We start from the raw sequence: 17801 nt of genomic DNA, 5'->3' as shown, positions 1-17801 counted from the left end.
GGGCTGCCTGCGGGAGGGAGAGGGACCGATCCTGGGCAGGGCAGGTGACCCTTTCCACAGGTGGTGACAGGGTGGCAGTGGGGACAGGGTGTCAGTGGTGACATGGTGTCAGTGGTGACAGGGTGGCAGTGGGGACAGGGTGGCAGTGGTGACAGCACTGAGCTGGCCGTGCTGCTCCGCACACGGAGGCGCTGGAGTGGAAAGGTGTCAGCAGCACAGCTTGGGCACATGAAATATCAGCCCAGCTGGCAGGGCTGGCCCTGTCCCCAGCTGCCAGAGGAGGGGGACACCTCAGCAGGGCTGTGCCAGGACCAGGGGCTCTTTTGTCCCCATGGTGGGGATCCAAGGGGGGTCTGGATGCAGCTGCATCCCTGTTCAAGCAACCTGGAGCATCCATGACTTTGTCCCCTCCTGTCCCCTTCCTTCAGGGACCGATTTGTCTTTCCTGCAGCAGCACAGGAGGGGACAAACGTGACAGCCCCATGGGAACCAGCCCGTTTCTCCCCAAAAGCAATTTTTTTCTGTGGGGGAGGGAAGGGGTGCCAGCTCCTCACCTCTCCATTCCTTTCCCTGCAGGTCGAGCTCCAGCCGGCACGAGCCGAGTGGGCGGGAGCCAGGGCAGCACTTCAGTGGTCCCCCTCCCCTCATCTCCCCCAAACCCCATCCCCACCCCGTCCCCACCTCCCTCTGGAACCCCGTCTCCTTGATGGAAAGTCCTCCCGACCCTCCCCGCCGGCTCCCCGAGCCCCACATCCTCCACAGCCACCCGGCCCCCTTCGAGCCCAGCCGTCTGGTGAAGGTGGAGAGGGTCTTCTGCTCCGAGAAGCTGGAGGAAGGCTTGAGGAAGAGGGACCCTCTGGAAAAATACCCCCCCCCGGGACGAGAGCCGGGTGCTCCGGAGCACGGGGGCTTCACCCACGCTCCCTTTTTAACCGAGCTGGAGAAATCCACGCAGAGCATCTTGAGCCAACAGAGACCTCAGGCCCCTTCTTTCACTGAGGCCACCAAAGCCACCTCACCCTACTGTCCCCAACCCCAACCTCGAGCCCAGGACCCGATGTACATCTACGATGAGTTCGTGCAGCAGCACCGCAGGTTGGTCAGCAAACTGGACCTGGAGGAACGCCGGCGCCGAGAGGCTCGAGAGAAGGGTGAGCAGGGAATGGGCACCTTCATCCCAGTGGCACTGGGACCTGCTGGGTGGAGACCTTCATCCAATCAGCACTGGGGACCTGCTGGGTGGGGACCTTCATCCCAATAGCACTGGGACCCATTGAGTGGGGAACTTCATCCCAGTGGCACTGGGACCCACTGGGTGGGGACCTTCATCCCAGTGGCACTGGGATCTGTTGGGTGGGGACCTTCATCCCAATAGCAATGGGATCTGCTGGGTGGGGACTTTCATCCCAATAGCACTGGGACCCGCTTGGCAGGGACCTTCAGCCCATCAGCACTGGAACTCGCTGGGACCCAATAGTACTGGGACCCACTGGGTGGGGACCTTCATCCCAATAGCACTGGGACCCACTGGGTGGGGACCTTCATCCCATTAGCACTGGGACCTGCTGGATGGGGCCTTCATCCCAGTGGCACTGGGGTCCACTGGGTGGGGTGGCAGTTGGGGTGGGGGTGGTTCTCCCACCATCCTGGTAAATCCTCCCCTCCAGCTGTGCCCAGTTACTAAATGATGAGCTGGGATTAATGAGCTGGGGTTGGAATATTGATGGCACCTGGGAAAAGTGGGAGGAGAACAGGGAAAAAGGGGTGGGGGTCAGGTGCAGCTCACCACCCCGAGCTCTGCCCCATGAACCTTCCAACCCATCCCCAAACGATGCTGGGGGGGGTGATGCCCCCCAGGGTGTGGGACAGGGACCCCCTCGCCCTGCTGGAACCCCCCCACTCCCCTCCCTGCTGGGTCCCTGTCCCAAGCTGGGTCCCTGTGGCTGTCCCAGAAGGTCCCCCCTGGTCTGACCCCATCCCCCCCGTGTCCCCAGGTTATTATTATGACCTGGATGACTCCTGTGATGACAGTGACGAGGAGGAGGTGCGGGCTCACCTCCGCTGCGTGGCTGAGCAGCCCCCCCTGAAGCTGGACACGTCCTCTGAGGTACAGCTGGCACTGGGCTGTCCCCTCTGTCCCCTGCCCTGTGTCCCTGGGGAGCAGTTGGTCCTCAGGCATCAGCGCCCAGGGCTGCAGAGGGACAGGGAGGGGGCTGGGGAGTGGGAATGGGGATGGAAAGGATGGGGATTGGGGTGGAAGGGGGGATGGGGAGGGGGGGGATGGAAGTGGGGATGGGAGTGGGGATGGGGATGAGAAAAGGGGGATGGGAATGGAAGTAGGGGTGGGAATGGGGATGGAAAGGATGGGGATGGGGATTGGGGTGGAGGTGGGGATGGGAAATGGGGATGGAAAGGATGGGGATGAGGATTGGAATGGAGGGGGGGATGGAGATGGGAATGGGAGTGGAGATGGGGGTGAGAAATGGATGGGAATGAAACTAGGGGTGGGAATGGGGATGGATTTGGAAGTGGAGATAAGAGATGGGAAGCAGGGATGGGAATGAAGATGAGGGGAAATGATGGCAATGGGGATAGGGATGTGGATGAGGGGGGGAATGGAGATGGGAATGGGAATGAGGGTGGATGAAGATGGGAATGGGATGGGGATGGGAATAGGGATTGAGGTGGGAATAGGGAGGGGGATGAGGGAGAAATGGGAATGAGGGTGGAGATGAGGGTGGGAATGAGGATGGAGATGAGGGTGGGAATGGGGACAGAGATGCAGATAGAGATGGGAATGAGGATGAGGATGGGGATGGGAATGGGAATAGGGATTGAGATGGGAATAGGAAAGAGGATGAGGGTGGGAATGGGGACAGGGATGAGGATAGAGATGGGAATAAGGATGAGGATGGAGGTGAGGGTGGGAATGGGGATGAGGATAGAGATGGGAATGAGGATGGGGATGAGGATGGAGATGATGATGATGGGAATGGGGACAGGGGTGAGGATAGAGATGAGGATGAGGATGAAGATGAAGATGAGAGTGGGAATGGGGACGGAGTTGCAGATAAAGAGGGGAATGAGGACGGGGATGGAAGCAGTGACCGGCTCGGGGGGTGTGACCCTGCTGTGCTCTCCCCCTGGGTGTCCCAGAAGCTGGAGTTCCTGCAGCTCTTCGGGCTGACCACGCAGCAGCAGAAGGAGGAGCTGCTGAGCCAGAAGCGGCGCAAGAGGCGGCGGATGCTGCGGGAGAGGAGCCCCTCACCACCACCCCCCCAGAACAAACGCCGCACCCCCTCCCCACGCCTCCCCCTCTCCACCCGCTACAGCCCCGACGAGATGAACAACAGCCCCAACTTTGAGGAGAAAAAACGTTTCCTCACCATCTTCAACCTCACCCACATCAGCGCCGAGAAGAGGAAAGGTATCAGCCATGGGCCAGGGGGGTCCTCCCTGCCTGGGGTTTTGTGGGGATGGGGGGGGGGCTGGAGGGGTCCTGCCTGGGGTCCTGAGGTTGCTCTGCTGAGCAGAGGCTACACTAAAGCTCAGCTTCCCATGCTGCAGACAAGGAGAAGCTGGTGGAGATGCTCCAAGCCATGAAGCAGAAGCCCACGCCAGCTGCTGTGGTGGTGAAGAGCTCCCCACGGGACAGCCCCAGTGGCCCCACCACTGGTAAGGGCACCTCCCCCCCCTTCCCTGGGACTTCTTTGGGCCTTCCTTGGTGCTTCCTTAGTCCTTCCTTGCTCCTTCCCTGGTCTTTTCTTGGGCATTCCTTAGTTCTTTTCTTGGGCCTTCCCTCATCCTTCTCTGGTGCTTCCCTAATGCATCCCTGGTCCTTCCTTCATCCTTCTCTGTTGCTTCCTGGTGCATCCTTGGTCCTTGGTCCTTCTCTGTTGCTTCCCTGATCCTTTCCTGGTCCTTCTCTGGTGCTTCCTGGTGCATTCATGGTCCTTTCTTGGTCCTTCTCTGGTGCTTCCTTGGTCCTTTCCTGGTCCTTCCTTCATCCTCCTCTGTTGCTTCCCTGCTGCATCTCTGGTTCTCTCTTGGTCCTTCCCTGGTTCTTTCCTTGGTCCTTCCCTCATCCTTCTCTGTTGCTTCCTTGCTGCATCCCTGCTCCTTTCTTGGCTTTTCCTTTATCCTTCCCTGGTTCTTTTCTTTCATCCTTCCCTGCTCCTTTCTTGGTCCTTCCCTTCTGGGCTGCCCAGGAGCATCCCCTGCCTGGTGGGACACGGAGTAGGGCTGGGAGCATCCCCTGGCTGGTGGGATTGGGGGGCATAGCTTTCCCTAAGAGGAGGGACACACAAAACCCCCCCCAATCACATCCTCCTCTTCTTCCCAAAGAGCTTCCAGTGCCTCCTCTCCTGCTGGATCCAGATAAACCCCTGGGCATCGCTGTCTCTGTACCAGAGCCCCAGAAGACGGCAGAGCTGGGCAGGTTGGAGCAGCTGAGAGCCCAGGAGCTCCCAAGGGTGAAGGAACCAGGCAGCACCCCAGGGGAGAAACCCCGTCTGGGTGATGGGCACCCCGGGAAGAAGGCACTCAGCATCCTTGGCTACGTCAGGGGTCCCCTGCCCAGCAAGGACATCCCAGTGCCACTGTCCCACAGCATGAATGGGAAGAGCAAACCTTGGGAACCCTTCATTGCTGAGGAGTTTGCCCATCAGTTCCACGAGTCTGTGCTGCAGTCCACCCAGAAGGCCTTGCAGAAGCATAAAGGTAGCCAGGGGGGGTGGGGTGGGGTGGGGGGATGCTTGGAGCTGGTTGGGAAGCACCAGGAGCTCCAGCATCAGCTGGGGTGCTGGGTGAGGATAATCTGGTTCCACCCTCCCGAAATTCCAGGTTGGATGGGGCTCTGAGCCAGCTGGGCTGGTGGGAAGTGTCCCTCTCCATGGTGGGGGTTGGAACTGGATGAGCTTTGTTTAAGGTCCCTTCCAACCCATCCCATCCCATGATTAAGCAATTCAGACCCCTCTGAAAAACACAAAATCCCCCATTTCTCTCTTCTCCCTCATCCCTTTGGTGAAGGGAAAGCCAAACCCTACTGTTGGGTGCCATCACCCTGCTCCTCACCACCAGGGACAACCCTACCATCCCTCCCACCCTGGATGCCCAGGGAAGAGGTGGTTATCCCATCCCTGGCAGGGTTGAAGTCCAGGTTGGGTGGGGCTTGGAGCATCCTGGGCTGGTGGGAGGTGTCCCTGCAGGGAATTGGGAACTGGGATGAGATGATCTTTAATGCTTGGAGCTGGTTGGAAAGCACCAGGAGCTCCAGCATCAGCTGGGGTGCTGGGTGAGGATAATCTGGTTCCACCCTCCCAAAATTCCAGGTTGGATGGGGCTCTGAGCCAGCTGGGCTGGTGGGAAGTGTCCCTCTCCATGGTGGGGGTTGGAACTGGATGAGCTTTGTTTAAGGTCCCTTCCAACCCATCCCATCCCATGATCCCATGAAATTCAGCCATGTCACCAAGCCAGGAAGATGCAGAGGGGCTGAGGGAAGATGCTCCATCCCCTCCAGATACTCTGAGGGGGTGGAAAATAATAATGAGATGGGATCCTTCCCAACGGAGCCTTGAGGAGGGGAGGGGACACAGGGGACTCCAGGGGGTGACACTTCTGGTTGCCCCCAGGGGGGACGTCGGAGCAGAACCACAAACTCGATGCCTCCATCCACTACAACATCCCTGAGCTGCAGACCCCCAGTCGCCTGGCTGCACCCCCCCCCCAGAATGGCACCAGCTCCGAGGGGCTGCTGCCCCCCCGGGGGATGCCCCCCCTGCCCCGGGACTCAGCCTCCGAGGAGGAGGAAGAGGAGGAGGAAGAGGAAGAGGGGGAAGAAGAGGAGGACTACCCCAGGCCCAAGTGGCAAGGAATCGAGGCAATTTTTGAAGCTTACCAGGAACATATAGAAGGTAAGGGGGGGTTGGGGTGATAAAGCCTTGCTTTGTGCCTCAGTTTCCCCAAATGAAGGCACCCCAAGCCTTGATGTCTCCATCTTTGCTGGGTGGGATGGGATGGAAATGAATGGGATGGGTTGTGATGTAATGTAATGAGATGGGATGGGATGTGCCTCAGTTTCCCCAAATGAAAGCACCCCAAACCTTGATGTCTCCATCTTTGGTGGGATGGGATGGAATTGAATGGGTTGTGATAGAATGGAATGGGATGTGCCTCAGTTTCCCCAAATGAAGGCACCCCCCAAGCCTTGATGTCTCCATCTTTGCTTGGTGGGTTGGGTTGGGATGGGTTGGGATTCCCAATTCCTCCCTCCATTCCTGGGGGTCGTCTGGTGCTGGAGCAGAACCCCAGGGCTGGTAGCCTCCGTGTGGTGCTTGGGCAGGGTCCTGTGGTACTCATGGCCCTGGAGGAGCCATCTCTCACCTCGTCATCTTCTTCCTCCTCTCCTTTGGTCCTTGCAGAACAAAACCTGGAGCGCCAAGTGCTGCAGACCCAGTGCCGGCGGCTGGAAGCTCAGCACTACAGCCTGAGCCTGACAGCAGAGCAGCTTTCCCACAGCATGGCAGTGAGTGGGGACAGCCTTCTGCACCCCTATCACCCCCCCATCACCTCCTTCTGCCCCCTATCACCTCCTTCTGCCCCCCAGTACCTCCTTCTGCCCCCCCATCACCCCATGTTTGGAATCCAGGTGGGATGGGGCTGGGAGAGTTGGGGATGTTCAGCCTGGAGAAGAGAAGGTTCCAGGGAGACCTTGGAGCAGCTTCCAGTGCCTGAAGGGATCCAGGAAAAGTGGGGAGGGATTTGGGACAAGGGTTTGGAGATATGGGATGAGGGGGGATGGATTTAAACTGGAAGAGGGGAAATTGAGATATGGGGAGGGAATTCTTCGGGGTGAGGGTGCTGAGCCCGCATCCCAGGTTTCCCAGGGAAGCTGTGGCTGTCCCATCCCTGTTGGAATCCAGGTGGGATGGGGCTGGGAGCATTGGGGATGTTCAGCCTGGAGAAGAGAAGGTTCCAGGGAGACCTTGGAGCAGCTTCCAGTGCCTGAAGGGATCCAGGAAAGCTGGGAAGGACTTGGGACAAGGGTTTGGAGATATGGGATGAGGGGGGATGGATTTAAACTGGAAGAGGGGAGATTGAGGAGGAATTCTTTGTGGTGAGGGTGCTGAGCCCCCATCCCAGGTTTCCCAAGGAAGCTGTGGCTGCCCCATCCCTGTTGGAATCCAGGTGGGATGGGGCTGGGAGAGTTGGGGGTGTTCAGCCTGCAGAAGGTTCCAGGGAGACCTTGGAGCAGCTTCCAGTGCCCCAGGAAAGCTGGGGAGGGACTTGGGAGAAGGGCCTGGAGGGATGGGATGAAGGAATGGATTTAAACTGGAAGAGGGGAGATTGGGATGGAATTTTTTGGGGTGAGGGTGCTGAGCCCCCATCCCAGGTTTCCCAGGGAAGCTGTGGCTGCCCCATTCCTGTTGGAATCCAGGTGGGATGGAGCTGGGAGAGTTGGGGACGTTCAGCCTGGAGAAGAGAAGGTTCCAGGGAAACCTTGGAGCAGCTTCCAGTGCCTGAAGGGATCCAGGAGAATAGGGGAGGGATTTTGGAGAAGGGACCGGAGGGATGGGATGGGGGGGGATGGATTTAAACTGGAAGAGGGGAGATTGAGGAGGAATTCTTTGTGGTGAGGGTGCTGAGCCCCTGTCCCAGGTTTCCCAGGGAAGCTGTGGCTGCTCCATCCCTGTTGGAATCCAGGTGGGATGGGGCTGGGAGAGTTGGGGGTGTTCAGCCTGCAGAAGGTTCTAGGGAGACCTTGGAGCAGCTTCCAGTGCCTGAAGGGATCCAGGAAAAGTGGGGAGGGATTTTGGACAAGGGTTTGGAGGGATGGGATGAGGGGGGATGGATTTAAACTGGAAGAGGGGAAATTGAGATATGAGGAGGGAATTCTTCGGGGTGAGGGTGCTGAGCCCCCATCCCAGGTTTCCCAGGGAAGCTGTGGCTGCCCCATCCCTGTTGGAATCCAGGTGGGATGGGGCTGGGAGCGTTGGGGATGTTCAGCCTGGAGAAGAGAAGGTTCCAGGGAAACCTTGGAGCAGCTTCCAGTGCCTGAAGGGATCCAGGAAAAGTGGGGAGGGATTTTGGAGAAGGGCCTGGAGGGATGGGATGAGGGGGGATGGATTTAAACTGGAAGAGGGGAGATTGAGGAGGAATTCTTTGGGGTGAGGGTGCTGAGCCCCCATCCCAGGTTTCCCAGGGACGCTGTGGCTGCCCCATCCCTGTTGGAATCCAGGTGGGATGGGGCTGGGAGGTGTCCCTGAGCTCCAAGCTCCCTTCCCACCTAAACCCCTCCCAGCATTCTCTCAGCCTCCCAGCTTCCTCCCAGCCCTGATTTGGGGTCTTTTCCTTTTTTTCCTGGCAGGAGCTGAGGAACCAGAAGCAGAAGATGGTGTCAGAACGGGAGAGGCTGCAGGCAGAGCTGGATCACCTGCGGAAGTGCCTTGCCCTGCCTGCCCTCCAGTGGTCCAGGGGGTATTTTAAGGGGTATCCCAGGTGACCCTCCTTGGGCCAGGCCCACCACAATAGTCTAGAAATAATAATAATAATAATAATAATTAATAATAATATCTATTTTATTACCTTGAATATTTAATATTTTTCACACTCGGGAAGGTTTGAAGCTTAAAAAATAAAAAAAAAAAAAAAAAAAAAGAACATTAAAAAAAAAAAAACCACGTGAGAAGAAGATGAAAAAAGTGATGATAAGAATTAAAAAAAAAGATTAAAAATTAAAAAAAAAAAAATAAATAAATCAATGGAGAATGTGCCATGCATGAAGCAAAGGAACACGGGGACCCCCACCCCACACCCCCCCCCTTCTTTTTGTCCCTGTCCCCTCCTGTGCCCTGCAAGCACCCACTGGGGCTCAGCTCCACTCACCCACACTTCAGAATACTCCTTTTTTTCTTCTTTTTTTTTTGTTTTTTCCTTCAAAAATTGGACAATTCAAGACTCCACCCACAACACTAAAGCTGGAGGAGCCCTGGGGAGGGGTCTGGGTGGGAGCAGCCACCGTGTGTCCCCCCCCCTCCCCTCTTTGTCCCCATCCTGGGGCTTTCTTTCCACTGGAGCTGCACTTGGCTAGAAAAACAATAAAACCAAGAAATGAATGAAGTGGTTGGAAGGTACCTTTTTTATTCCTGTTTGGAGGGGAAAAGGGCGCACAGCCAGGCAGCAGCCACCCTGGTTTCAATGTTAAAACCCCCCCCAATCCCCCCAAAAACAACCCCCAAAAGGTGCTTCAGCCTTGTACTGTGTATATATATTAAAAGAAAAAGAAGTTTTGTATGTTTTTATTGCTTTAATTATTGTTATAAAAAGCTTGCCTTGGTTTGTTGTTTTTTTTTTTTTAACCTGTTTCTGCTTTATTTATTTTGCTTTTTTTTTTCCTCCCTCCTCCTTATTTTTCTATTTTAGAAAACAAACAAACAAACAAATAAATCCCCTTTTAAGTGTTTGTACCCCAGGGCAGACAAGAGATGGAAAATATTGAAAATAATGATGGAAAAATATTGAAAAACCAAGAAAAAAAAGATCTATAAATCCCTTTTCTAGTTGTCCCTGGGGATCCCAGAGCTCTTCCCTCCCTCCTCTCCCACCTGGTTTTAGTTGATTTGGGGTGTTTTACCATTTCTTTTGGGTTTCTGGGACTTTTTTCTGGGGCAGCTGGGGGTGGTGGCACTGGAGGGGTGACACTGGGTGGGGGGGGTGGCACTGGGTGGGTATCATTGGGTGTGAAACCAAATGACACCAAAACCATTGAACCCAGAGGGGGGTTGGGGCTGGCACTGGGGTGTCCTTACCCCCCCCCCAGAAAAAAAAAACAACACAAAAACAACCCAAAAAACCCCAGTAGTGACCAATCAGAGCAGTGCTGAAGGGGGTGGTGGCACCATGGGGACAAACTGGGACAAGCTCTTGGTGCTAGGGTGAAGTTTGGGTCTATATGGGGGGGGGTTTCAGCCATTTTAATCCTCATTTCCATGGGGAGCCTCTTATTTTCTTTTAAATACATATATATATTTGTATTTTAATATATATAATGTGTATATATTTTATTTTTATATATATATAAATTAATTATTATTTTATTTTCACCCAACACACACACAGGGGTAGGGGAAAAGCTGACTTTCTGCTTGAAATTCCCTCCCAGCAAACCATCAAACCCCCCCCCCCACACCCTTTTTATCCCTCTTTTCCTCTCCCATTGGCTTCACAGAAATAAAAATCAAAAGCAGAGCAAGCTTCAAAAGCAAAAAAAAAAACACCCTGGTGACAGAAATTCATTTCATTTTGGTGATTTTTTTTTTCCCCTTTTCTCTAATCCCCAATCACCTCCCCAGCCTCTGGCCTGCCTCCTGCCAGCTCTGGGCTTCACACAGAGCCAAACATCCTTTCCTTCCCTTCCTGGCAGCCAGGGATGGGCTGGAATAAAACAAAAATAAAAAGAAAAAGATGAAAATAATCAGCAGTTTATCCCTCACCACCCTGCAGGGCTGAGGCTGCAGCCTGGCTCCTGGCAGCTCCTCTGCTGAGGCTTCCCCCTCCCTGAGCAACCCAGAATTTGGGGGTTTTTTGGATATTTTCAGAATTATTTCCCCCTTTTCTAGGGTCAGGACAAGGGATTGAGGCTCTGCCTGGGTGTAAAATGAAGCAGGGCAGAGGCTGGGAGGGCTGAAAGACAAGAAAGAAAGAAAACACACTAAAAAAAAAACCCCAACAAACCCCAGAAAATGAAGGAAAAATCCCAACCAAACACGTTCTGAGTGTTGGACTTCATTGTAATTAATTCTTTGTAGTAATTAGGGATTTATGAATATATTATTGTGACTTCTAAAAATAACACACACACCCCAAATTAAGAAGGATTCTGACAGCAAGAGGAAACTTCTCCATCAGGATTCTTTTTCTTCCCATCTCCTCTTGGCCCAGCCCCAGGGAGGAGGCAGCCAGGGCCCAGATGGCAAGCAGGAGCTGGGCAAGTGCTGGCCCAGCTGCTTGGGCTCCTCACCCTTGGGGGCAAACTGGTTTTTTTTTTAATTCTTCTTCTTTTATTCCCTCTTTTTCCCTGTAATAATTCCAGCTGCCACCCACCAGCATCCTGCCCCTGCTTGATCCTGGAGGTTTCTCCAAGAACTGTTGAACCCTTCAAGTGTTGAACCCAAGCAACTCTCTTTTATTCTTTCTTTTCTGATTTTTTTTTTTTTTTAAAATAGCCCCAAAATAAAAGGCAGATGATGTATATTACAAGACAAGGACTTGGAAAGATGGGAAAACCATTTCCTTTTGTCCTTTTCCAAGGAGCAGCCAGATGGATCTGCTTCCCAGCAGAGCAGCACACACTGCTGCCTCTCCCTTTTTTTTCCCAAGAAGAAAAAAACCAACAAAACAAACAAACAATTAAAAAAAAAAAACCCCAAATCCAACCCCAAATCCCTTTTTTTTTTTTTTTGAGGCATCACCTAGATATTTATTACTTCCAAAGCTGCTGTCCTCAGAAGCAAACAGGGACAGCAGCATTAGGGTGAGAACCCACCCCCCACCCACCCCCTGCACCCTGCAGAGCTCTGGACCCCAGGGAGAAGCCCACCCATGGATCCCACCCATGGATCCCACCCCTGGATCCCAGCCCTGGAGCATCACCAGGAAGGGACATCCCTGTGCCAGCAGCATCTCCTTCAGGAGAAGCCTGAAGGGATGGAGGGGGTGGTTGGCCAAGTGGAGGTCTCCAGGGGTGAGGAGTGGAGTCTGGTCCTTTTCCCTTGCCTTTTCCCCTCAGGAATCTTCCAACTTCTCCAGGAAAAATCCTCCTCAGAACTCCTGGGAGTGGGAGCTCTGCCCAGGCTGGAGGTTGGTACGGAGTTTGTACATGTGGTCCAGGGCCTGGGTGAGGAACGTCCCCGTTGTGTTGATCTCCATCAGGGTCAAGTTATCCAACTAGGAGAGAAAAAAAACCCAATCCCTGAGGGAGGGAAAGCAAGCAGCCCTGCTGGGGAGGAGCTCATGGCACACAGAGCCTTCCCTGACACCCCCAGGGACCCACCCAGGGGCAAGGACACCAGGGGACACCTCCAGGGACAAGGAGAACACCAGAGGACACCTCCAGGGACCAAATTAGTTGCCAGGGGAGCCCAGGAACAAAAAGAACACCAGGAAACACCTCCAGGGAGCAGCCCAGGGGCAAGGACACCAGGGGACACCTCCAGGGACAAGGAGAACACCAGGGGACACCTCCAGGGACCAGCCCAGGAGCAAGGAGCTTCCAGAAAAGCCCAGGAGACAGGTGAACACCAGGTGACACCTCCAGGAACCAGCCCAGGAGCAAGGAGAACACCAGGAAACACCTCCAGGGACCCACCCAGGGGCAAGGACACCAGGTGACACCTCCAGGGACAGGGAGAATGCCAGGAAACACCTCCAGGGACCAAACAAGCTGCCAGAAAAGCCCAGGAGCAAGGACAATACCAGGTGACACCTCCAGGTGCCAGCCAGCCCAGCTACAAGAGGAGAAGCCCAGGAGCAAGGAGAACACCAGGAAACACCTCCAGGGTCCAACCCAGGAACAAGGAGCTTCCAGAAAAGCCCAGAAGCCAGGAAAACACCAGGTGACACCTCCAGGGACCAGCCCAGGGTCAAGGACACCAGGTGACACCACCAGGGACCAAAACAGCTGCCAGAGGAGCCCAGGAGCAAAAAGAACACCAGGTGAAACCTCCATGGACACAGAGAACACCAGGAAACACCTCCAGGGACCAACCCAGGAGCAAGGACAATGCTAGGTGACACCTCCAGGGACCAAAACAGTTGCCAGGGGAGCCCAGGAGCAAAAAGAACACCAGGTGACACCTCCATGGACACGGAGAACACCAGGAAACACCTCCAGGGACCAAAGAAGCTGCCAGAAAAGCCCAGGAGCAAGGACAACACCAGGTGACACCTCCAGGTGCCAGCCCAGCTACAAGAGAAGAATCCCATGAACAAGAACACCAGGAAACACCTCCAGGGACCAACCCAGGGGCAAGGAGCTGCCAGAAAAGCCCAGGAGCCAGGAAAACACCAGGTGATGCCTCCAGGGAGCCAGGAGAACACCAGGTGACACCTCCAGGGACCAATCCAGGGGCAAGGACAATGCTAGGTGACACCTCCAGGGACCAAAACAGTTGCCAGGGGAGCCCAGGGACAAGGAGACCACCAGGTGACACCTCCAGGGACACAGAGAACACCAGGAAACACCTCCAGGGACCAAACAAGCTGCCAGAAAAGCATAGGAGCAAGGACAACACCAGGTGACACCTCCAGGTGCCAGCCCAGCTACAAGAGGAGAATCCCAGGAACAAGAACACCAGGAAACACCTCCAGGGACCATCCCAGGAGCAAGGACAATGCCAGGTGACACCTCCGGGGACCAAAACAGTTGCCAGGGGAGCCCAGGGACAAAAAGAAGACCAGGTGACACCTCCAGGAACAAGGAGAATGCCAGGAAACACCTCCAGGGACCAACCCAGGAGCAAGGACAATGCCAGGTGACACCTCCAGGGACCAAAACAGTTGCCAGGAGAGGCCATGGACAAGGAGACCACCAGGTGACAACTCCAGGGACCAAAGAAGCTGTCAGGGAAGCCCAGGAGCAAGGACAACACCAGGTGACACTTCCAGGGACCAAGCCAGGAGCAAGGAGAACACCAGGAAACACCTCCAGGGACCAAATAAGCTGCCAGAAAAGCCCAGGAGCCAGAAGAACACCAGAGGACACCTCCAGGGACAAAGAGAACACCAGGTGACACCTCGAGGGAGCTGCAGGAAGTTCAGCCCAGGGCTGGACCTCCCACTTCGCATCCCAGGCTGAAAAAAAAAAAGAAAACAACCCCCCAAAAACCCCCAAAACCCCCAAAGCAAGCCATGGCCCAAGCCACATCTCCCCTGAGTCCCCAGCTCGGGGGGAATCCCCTCCTGCAGCCCCAGACCTTGGCGTGTGCCTCCTGCTGCCTCACGAAGCTGTCTGCAGAGAGCCGCAGCTTGGCCAGCCGCGTGTCCCACGTCTCCTTCACCAGGGTGCGGATCTCATCGGCCTGGGGAATGTTGTCTGAGGCACTGGAGAGATGGGAGAGTGGGTCAGAACAAGTGCTGAGTGGGTCAGAACAAGTGCTGAGTGGGTCGGAACAAGTGCTGAGTGGGTCGGAACAAGCGCTGAGTGGGTCGGGACAGGCAGGGAGTGGGTCAGGACAGGCAGGGAGTGGGTCAGGACAGGCAGGGAGTGGGTCGGGACAGGCAGGGAGTGGGTCGGAACAAGCAGGGAGTGGGTCAGAACAAGCAGGGAGTGGGTCAGAACAGGCAGTGAGCAGGGGGGGATGCTGGCAGCTTTCCCTCAGGCAGCCAAGAGAAATAAAACTCAATACAAAACCCTGCACCTTGGTATTAAAATCCCCCCTGGGGCTTCTGAGGATGAGATTTATATATATATTTTTAAAATATATTTATATATTTATAGATAATATATTATATTATATTATAATATACACTATTATATAAAATATATTGTATTTTATTTTATTATATAATATGTAACACAATATATATTATATAATGTCATATATTATATAATGTAATATATAAAATTATATTATGTATATTATCCATTATGTATTATACATACTATAATATAAATACATATTATTCTAATATATAATATGTTATATCATATATATTCTATATTCTATCATATATATTATATATCATATATTTTATATGCAATATAATATAAATTTTATATATTGTATATATAATATAATATAATATATATTATATATTGTACATACTATATATATTATATATGATATATATGATATATATGATATATATGATACTTCCAAAGAGCCTGGATGTGGCACTGAGTGCCATGGGCTGGGAACCACGGGGGGAGTGGATCAAGGGTTGGACTTGATGAGCTCTGAGGTCCCTTCCAACCCAGCCCATTCTATGGTTCTGTGATTCTAAGAAGTGGTGTCTGGAGGGCTTCAAGGCCAGGTTGGATGAGGCTTTGAGCAGCCTTTGGTTGAGCTGAGGAGGTGTCTGTGCCCGTGGCATCTTGGAGGAGATGCAATCTCCAAGGTCCCTCCCAGCCCCAGCCATTCCATGATTCTGGTTCTGCTCTCAGGGCCAAGGCAGAGGCAAGAAAAAAAAAACCCCAAAACCCAACTCCTTGACTCAAAGAGGTCCCTGGGTCCTATTTCTTTTTTTCTTTTCTTCCCACTTACTAGTTTAAGAGCAGCTTTGTGAGCTCCATGTAATAGGGGCTGGGCATGGGGGTGAAGGTGGCTTCTTTCCTCTCCTGGTCTCGGATTTCCTCCAGTTTTTCTGAAAAAAACCCCAAAACCCAACCCAGAATGGTTCCCAGATCCTGGCAGACCATCAGTGCTCCCAGGATGTTTGATACCTGGGGGTGCTTTCTCCAGGACTGACTCTACATCCAGGCTGGAATCAACATAAATCAAGTAAAAATAAATAAATTGTTAAAAATCAACCAAAATCTTTTGGGGATGGGGCCATCAGCCAGGAGGTTTCACCCTAAACCTCTCAGGAGTTGGGTTTCCCCCCCCACAAAGCTCTAATTAAATCTTTGAGGGCTGGGCTGGATGGAGCAGAGGTTTGGTGCAGACCTCCCCCTCCTCACACCTCTGTTCCTCTCCCCTTTTTGTCCCCATTTTCCCCTCAGGGGACAAAGAGGGGGGGGGGGTGGCAGCATCCTCAGTTTTGAGCCCCCCTCTCCAGGGAAAAGATTCCATGGACACAGAGGGATGGATGCTCTGGGTGCTCTCCCTTCCTCACCCAGTGCCACCTGAGGTCCCTTTTGGTGACAAAACCTTTAATTTAACCCTTTTCTTTCCTCCTCCCCAGAGGACACAACCTCAGAACTCGACTGAACAGGGGGAAATCCCGTTTCCTGTCGATGTCAAGGGTTGGGATGTTGAATCCAGCCAAGAAAAAAAAAACCCCAAAAAACCCCTTTTATTCTGTTTTCACTGCTCATCCCAAGGCTGGGGTCAGGTCCTTACCCACATCCATCCATTCCGGAGGGATCACCCGACACTTCTGCCTCTGCTTCAGGCTGATGGCCAGCCAGAGGGGCACCTCCACGGGCAAACCGGGATTGAAGGGACCCAAATCCCCCTGGATCCGAGAGGAAAGCAGAGGATGAAAGCTCAGACTCCACAGTCCTCATCCGGATGGAGATTCCCCGGGGGGACTTTTGGGGGGAATCCTGAGTTTTTCTCCTCCATCATTCTTCCTCTCGGGTTTCTCCTCCTCTCCCCTCACAACAAGACTTTTTCAGCACCTTTTCTAACCCAAAGAATTTCACTGAAACTCACACCAAAAATGACCCTGGGAACGGGAACCCCCCGAGCCCCAAACCCCCCCTGGTCCGTGTCCCTGAACCATCCTGGGCAGTGTCCCCAAATCCCATCCCCAAACCCCGCAGCCCCTGTCCCCGAACCCCCCCTGGTCCGTGTCCCCGAACCCCCCCTGGTCCGTGTCCCCAAATCCCATCCCCAAATCCCGCAGCCCCTGTCCCCGAACCCTCCCCGGACCGTGTCCCCGAACCATCCTGGGCAGTGTCCCCAAATCCTGACCCCAAACCCCGCAGGCCCAGCCGGACTGTGCTCCCGAACCCTCCCAGCCCCTGCCCCAGAACCCTCCCGGGCTGTGTCCCCAAACGCCCCTGGTCCGTGTCCCCGAACCCTCTCCGGACCGTGTCCCTGAACCCCCCCAGGCCATCTCCCCGAACCCCACTCGGGCCGTGACCCCGAACCCTCCCGGTCCACGTCCCCGAACGCCCCTGGTCCGTGTCCTCAAACCCCCCCGAGCCGTGTCCCCGAACCCCCCAAGCCCCTGTCCTCGAACCTCCTGGTCCTTGTCCCCGAACCCTGCCCCAAACCCCCCAGTCCCTGTCCCCGAACCCCCCACCCCTGGGCCGTGTCCCCAAACCCCACCCGGACCGTGTCCCCGAACCATCCCGGGCAATGTCCCCGAACCCCGTCCTAAAACCCCTCAGCCCCTGTCCTCGAACTCTCCCCCTCCCCGAACCCTCAAGGATCGTGTCCCAGAACCCTCTCGAGCCCCTGTCCCCGAACCCCCCCCGGGCCGTGGCCCCGAAACCCCCAGCCCTTGTCCCCGAACCCTCCAGGGCCGTTGTCCCCGAACCCTTACAGCCTCTGTCCCCGAACCTCCCGGACCCCCCAGCCCCTATGGCCGATCCCCCCTGGTCCGTGTCCCCGAACTCCCCGAGCCATGTCCCCGAACCCTCCCCGCCCCGTGCTCCCGAACCATCCCGAGCCGTGTCCCCGAACCCCTCTGAGCCGTGTTCCCGAACCCCCCCGGTCCGTATCCCCGAACCCCCCGGTCCCACGGACCCCGATGAGGTGGATGCGGTCCAGGCTGAAGTTGGGCACGATCGTCACCAGCTCCTTCTCGGCCAGGAACTCCGCCTCTGCCGGCTCCATGGCACCGAACCGGCACCGGGACGCGATCGGTACCGGAACCGAGCCCCCGCTCTCCTATTGGCTGAGCGGTGGGGAAGCCCCGCCCACTGCCCGCCCCCCGAGCATAATTTTGGCGCCCTCCGGTTGGGGGCGGGGCCTGCGGCGGCTCGGAGCACGCTGATTGGTCGCAGGCAGAGCGGCTCTGTCTCGCCATTGGTTTCCGTGGCGCGCCCCTCCCTGATTGGCTGTTCCTTTCGCGCCGCGCTCCGGGGCCAAAGCCGGCGGGGTAGGGCCGCAGAGGGACCAATCAGAACGCGT

At 55.0% G+C, this 17801-nt stretch overlaps 2 protein-coding genes across 7 annotated transcripts in view; one reads left to right on the top strand and one right to left on the bottom strand.

The window, feature by feature from the left end:
- GSE1 (Gse1 coiled-coil protein) overlaps positions 1 to 8626 on the top strand; it is a 73852-nt gene extending 65226 nt beyond the window's left edge. For 4 of the 6 annotated variants that reach the window (XM_030457737.1, XM_030457734.1, XM_030457738.1 and 1 more), the window contains exons 9-16: positions 577 to 1151; positions 1995 to 2107; positions 3157 to 3427; positions 3553 to 3675; positions 4345 to 4719; positions 5631 to 5912; positions 6420 to 6523; positions 8366 to 8625. In XM_030457737.1, coding sequence (XP_030313597.1) covers positions 577 to 1151; positions 1995 to 2107; positions 3157 to 3427; positions 3553 to 3675; positions 4345 to 4719; positions 5631 to 5912; positions 6420 to 6523; positions 8366 to 8500 — 1978 coding nt within the window. In that variant the 3' untranslated portion in view covers positions 8501 to 8625. Of the gene's footprint in view, positions 1 to 576; positions 1152 to 1994; positions 2108 to 3156; positions 3428 to 3552; positions 3676 to 4344; positions 4720 to 5630; positions 5913 to 6419; positions 6524 to 8365 lie in introns of all 6 variants that reach the window. The other 2 variants (XM_030457740.1, XM_030457736.1) reach the window with 1 other exon arrangement.
- Positions 8627 to 11754: 3128 nt separating this feature from the next.
- Positions 11755 to 17534, bottom strand: GINS2 (GINS complex subunit 2). The gene is made up of 5 exons (XM_030457873.1): positions 17415 to 17534; positions 16059 to 16173; positions 15261 to 15360; positions 13971 to 14097; positions 11755 to 11943 (listed from the first exon to the last, which is right to left on the bottom strand). The coding sequence occupies exons 1-5, from the start codon at positions 17502 to 17504 to the stop codon at positions 11818 to 11820; spliced, it is 558 nt and encodes a 185-aa protein (XP_030313733.1). The 5' UTR covers positions 17505 to 17534; the 3' UTR covers positions 11755 to 11817.
- Positions 17535 to 17801: the final 267 nt, after the last annotated feature.

This window comes from Calypte anna, chromosome 11, assembly GCF_003957555.1.
Source record: "Calypte anna isolate BGI_N300 chromosome 11, bCalAnn1_v1.p, whole genome shotgun sequence".
Lineage (NCBI taxonomy): Eukaryota > Metazoa > Chordata > Aves > Apodiformes > Trochilidae > Calypte > Calypte anna.
Note: the sequence above shows the minus strand (reverse complement) of the source record. Positions and strands in the feature narration are given on the sequence as shown.

Bases quoted from the DNA above. Each gene is read 5' to 3' on its own strand.
- GINS2 (XM_030457873.1), bottom strand. From the start codon at position 17,504: ATGGAGCCGGCAGAGGCGGAGTTCCTGGCCGAGAAGGAGCTGGTGACG. The intron at 15,361-16,058 runs GTAAGGACCTGA...GGTTTTTTTCAG, and splicing joins TCCGGAATGGATGGATGTGG to AAAAACTGGAGGAAATCCGA. The intron at 11,944-13,970 runs GTCTGGGGCTGC...TTTCTCTCCTAG, and splicing joins AGCAGGAGGCACACGCCAAG to TTGGATAACTTGACCCTGAT.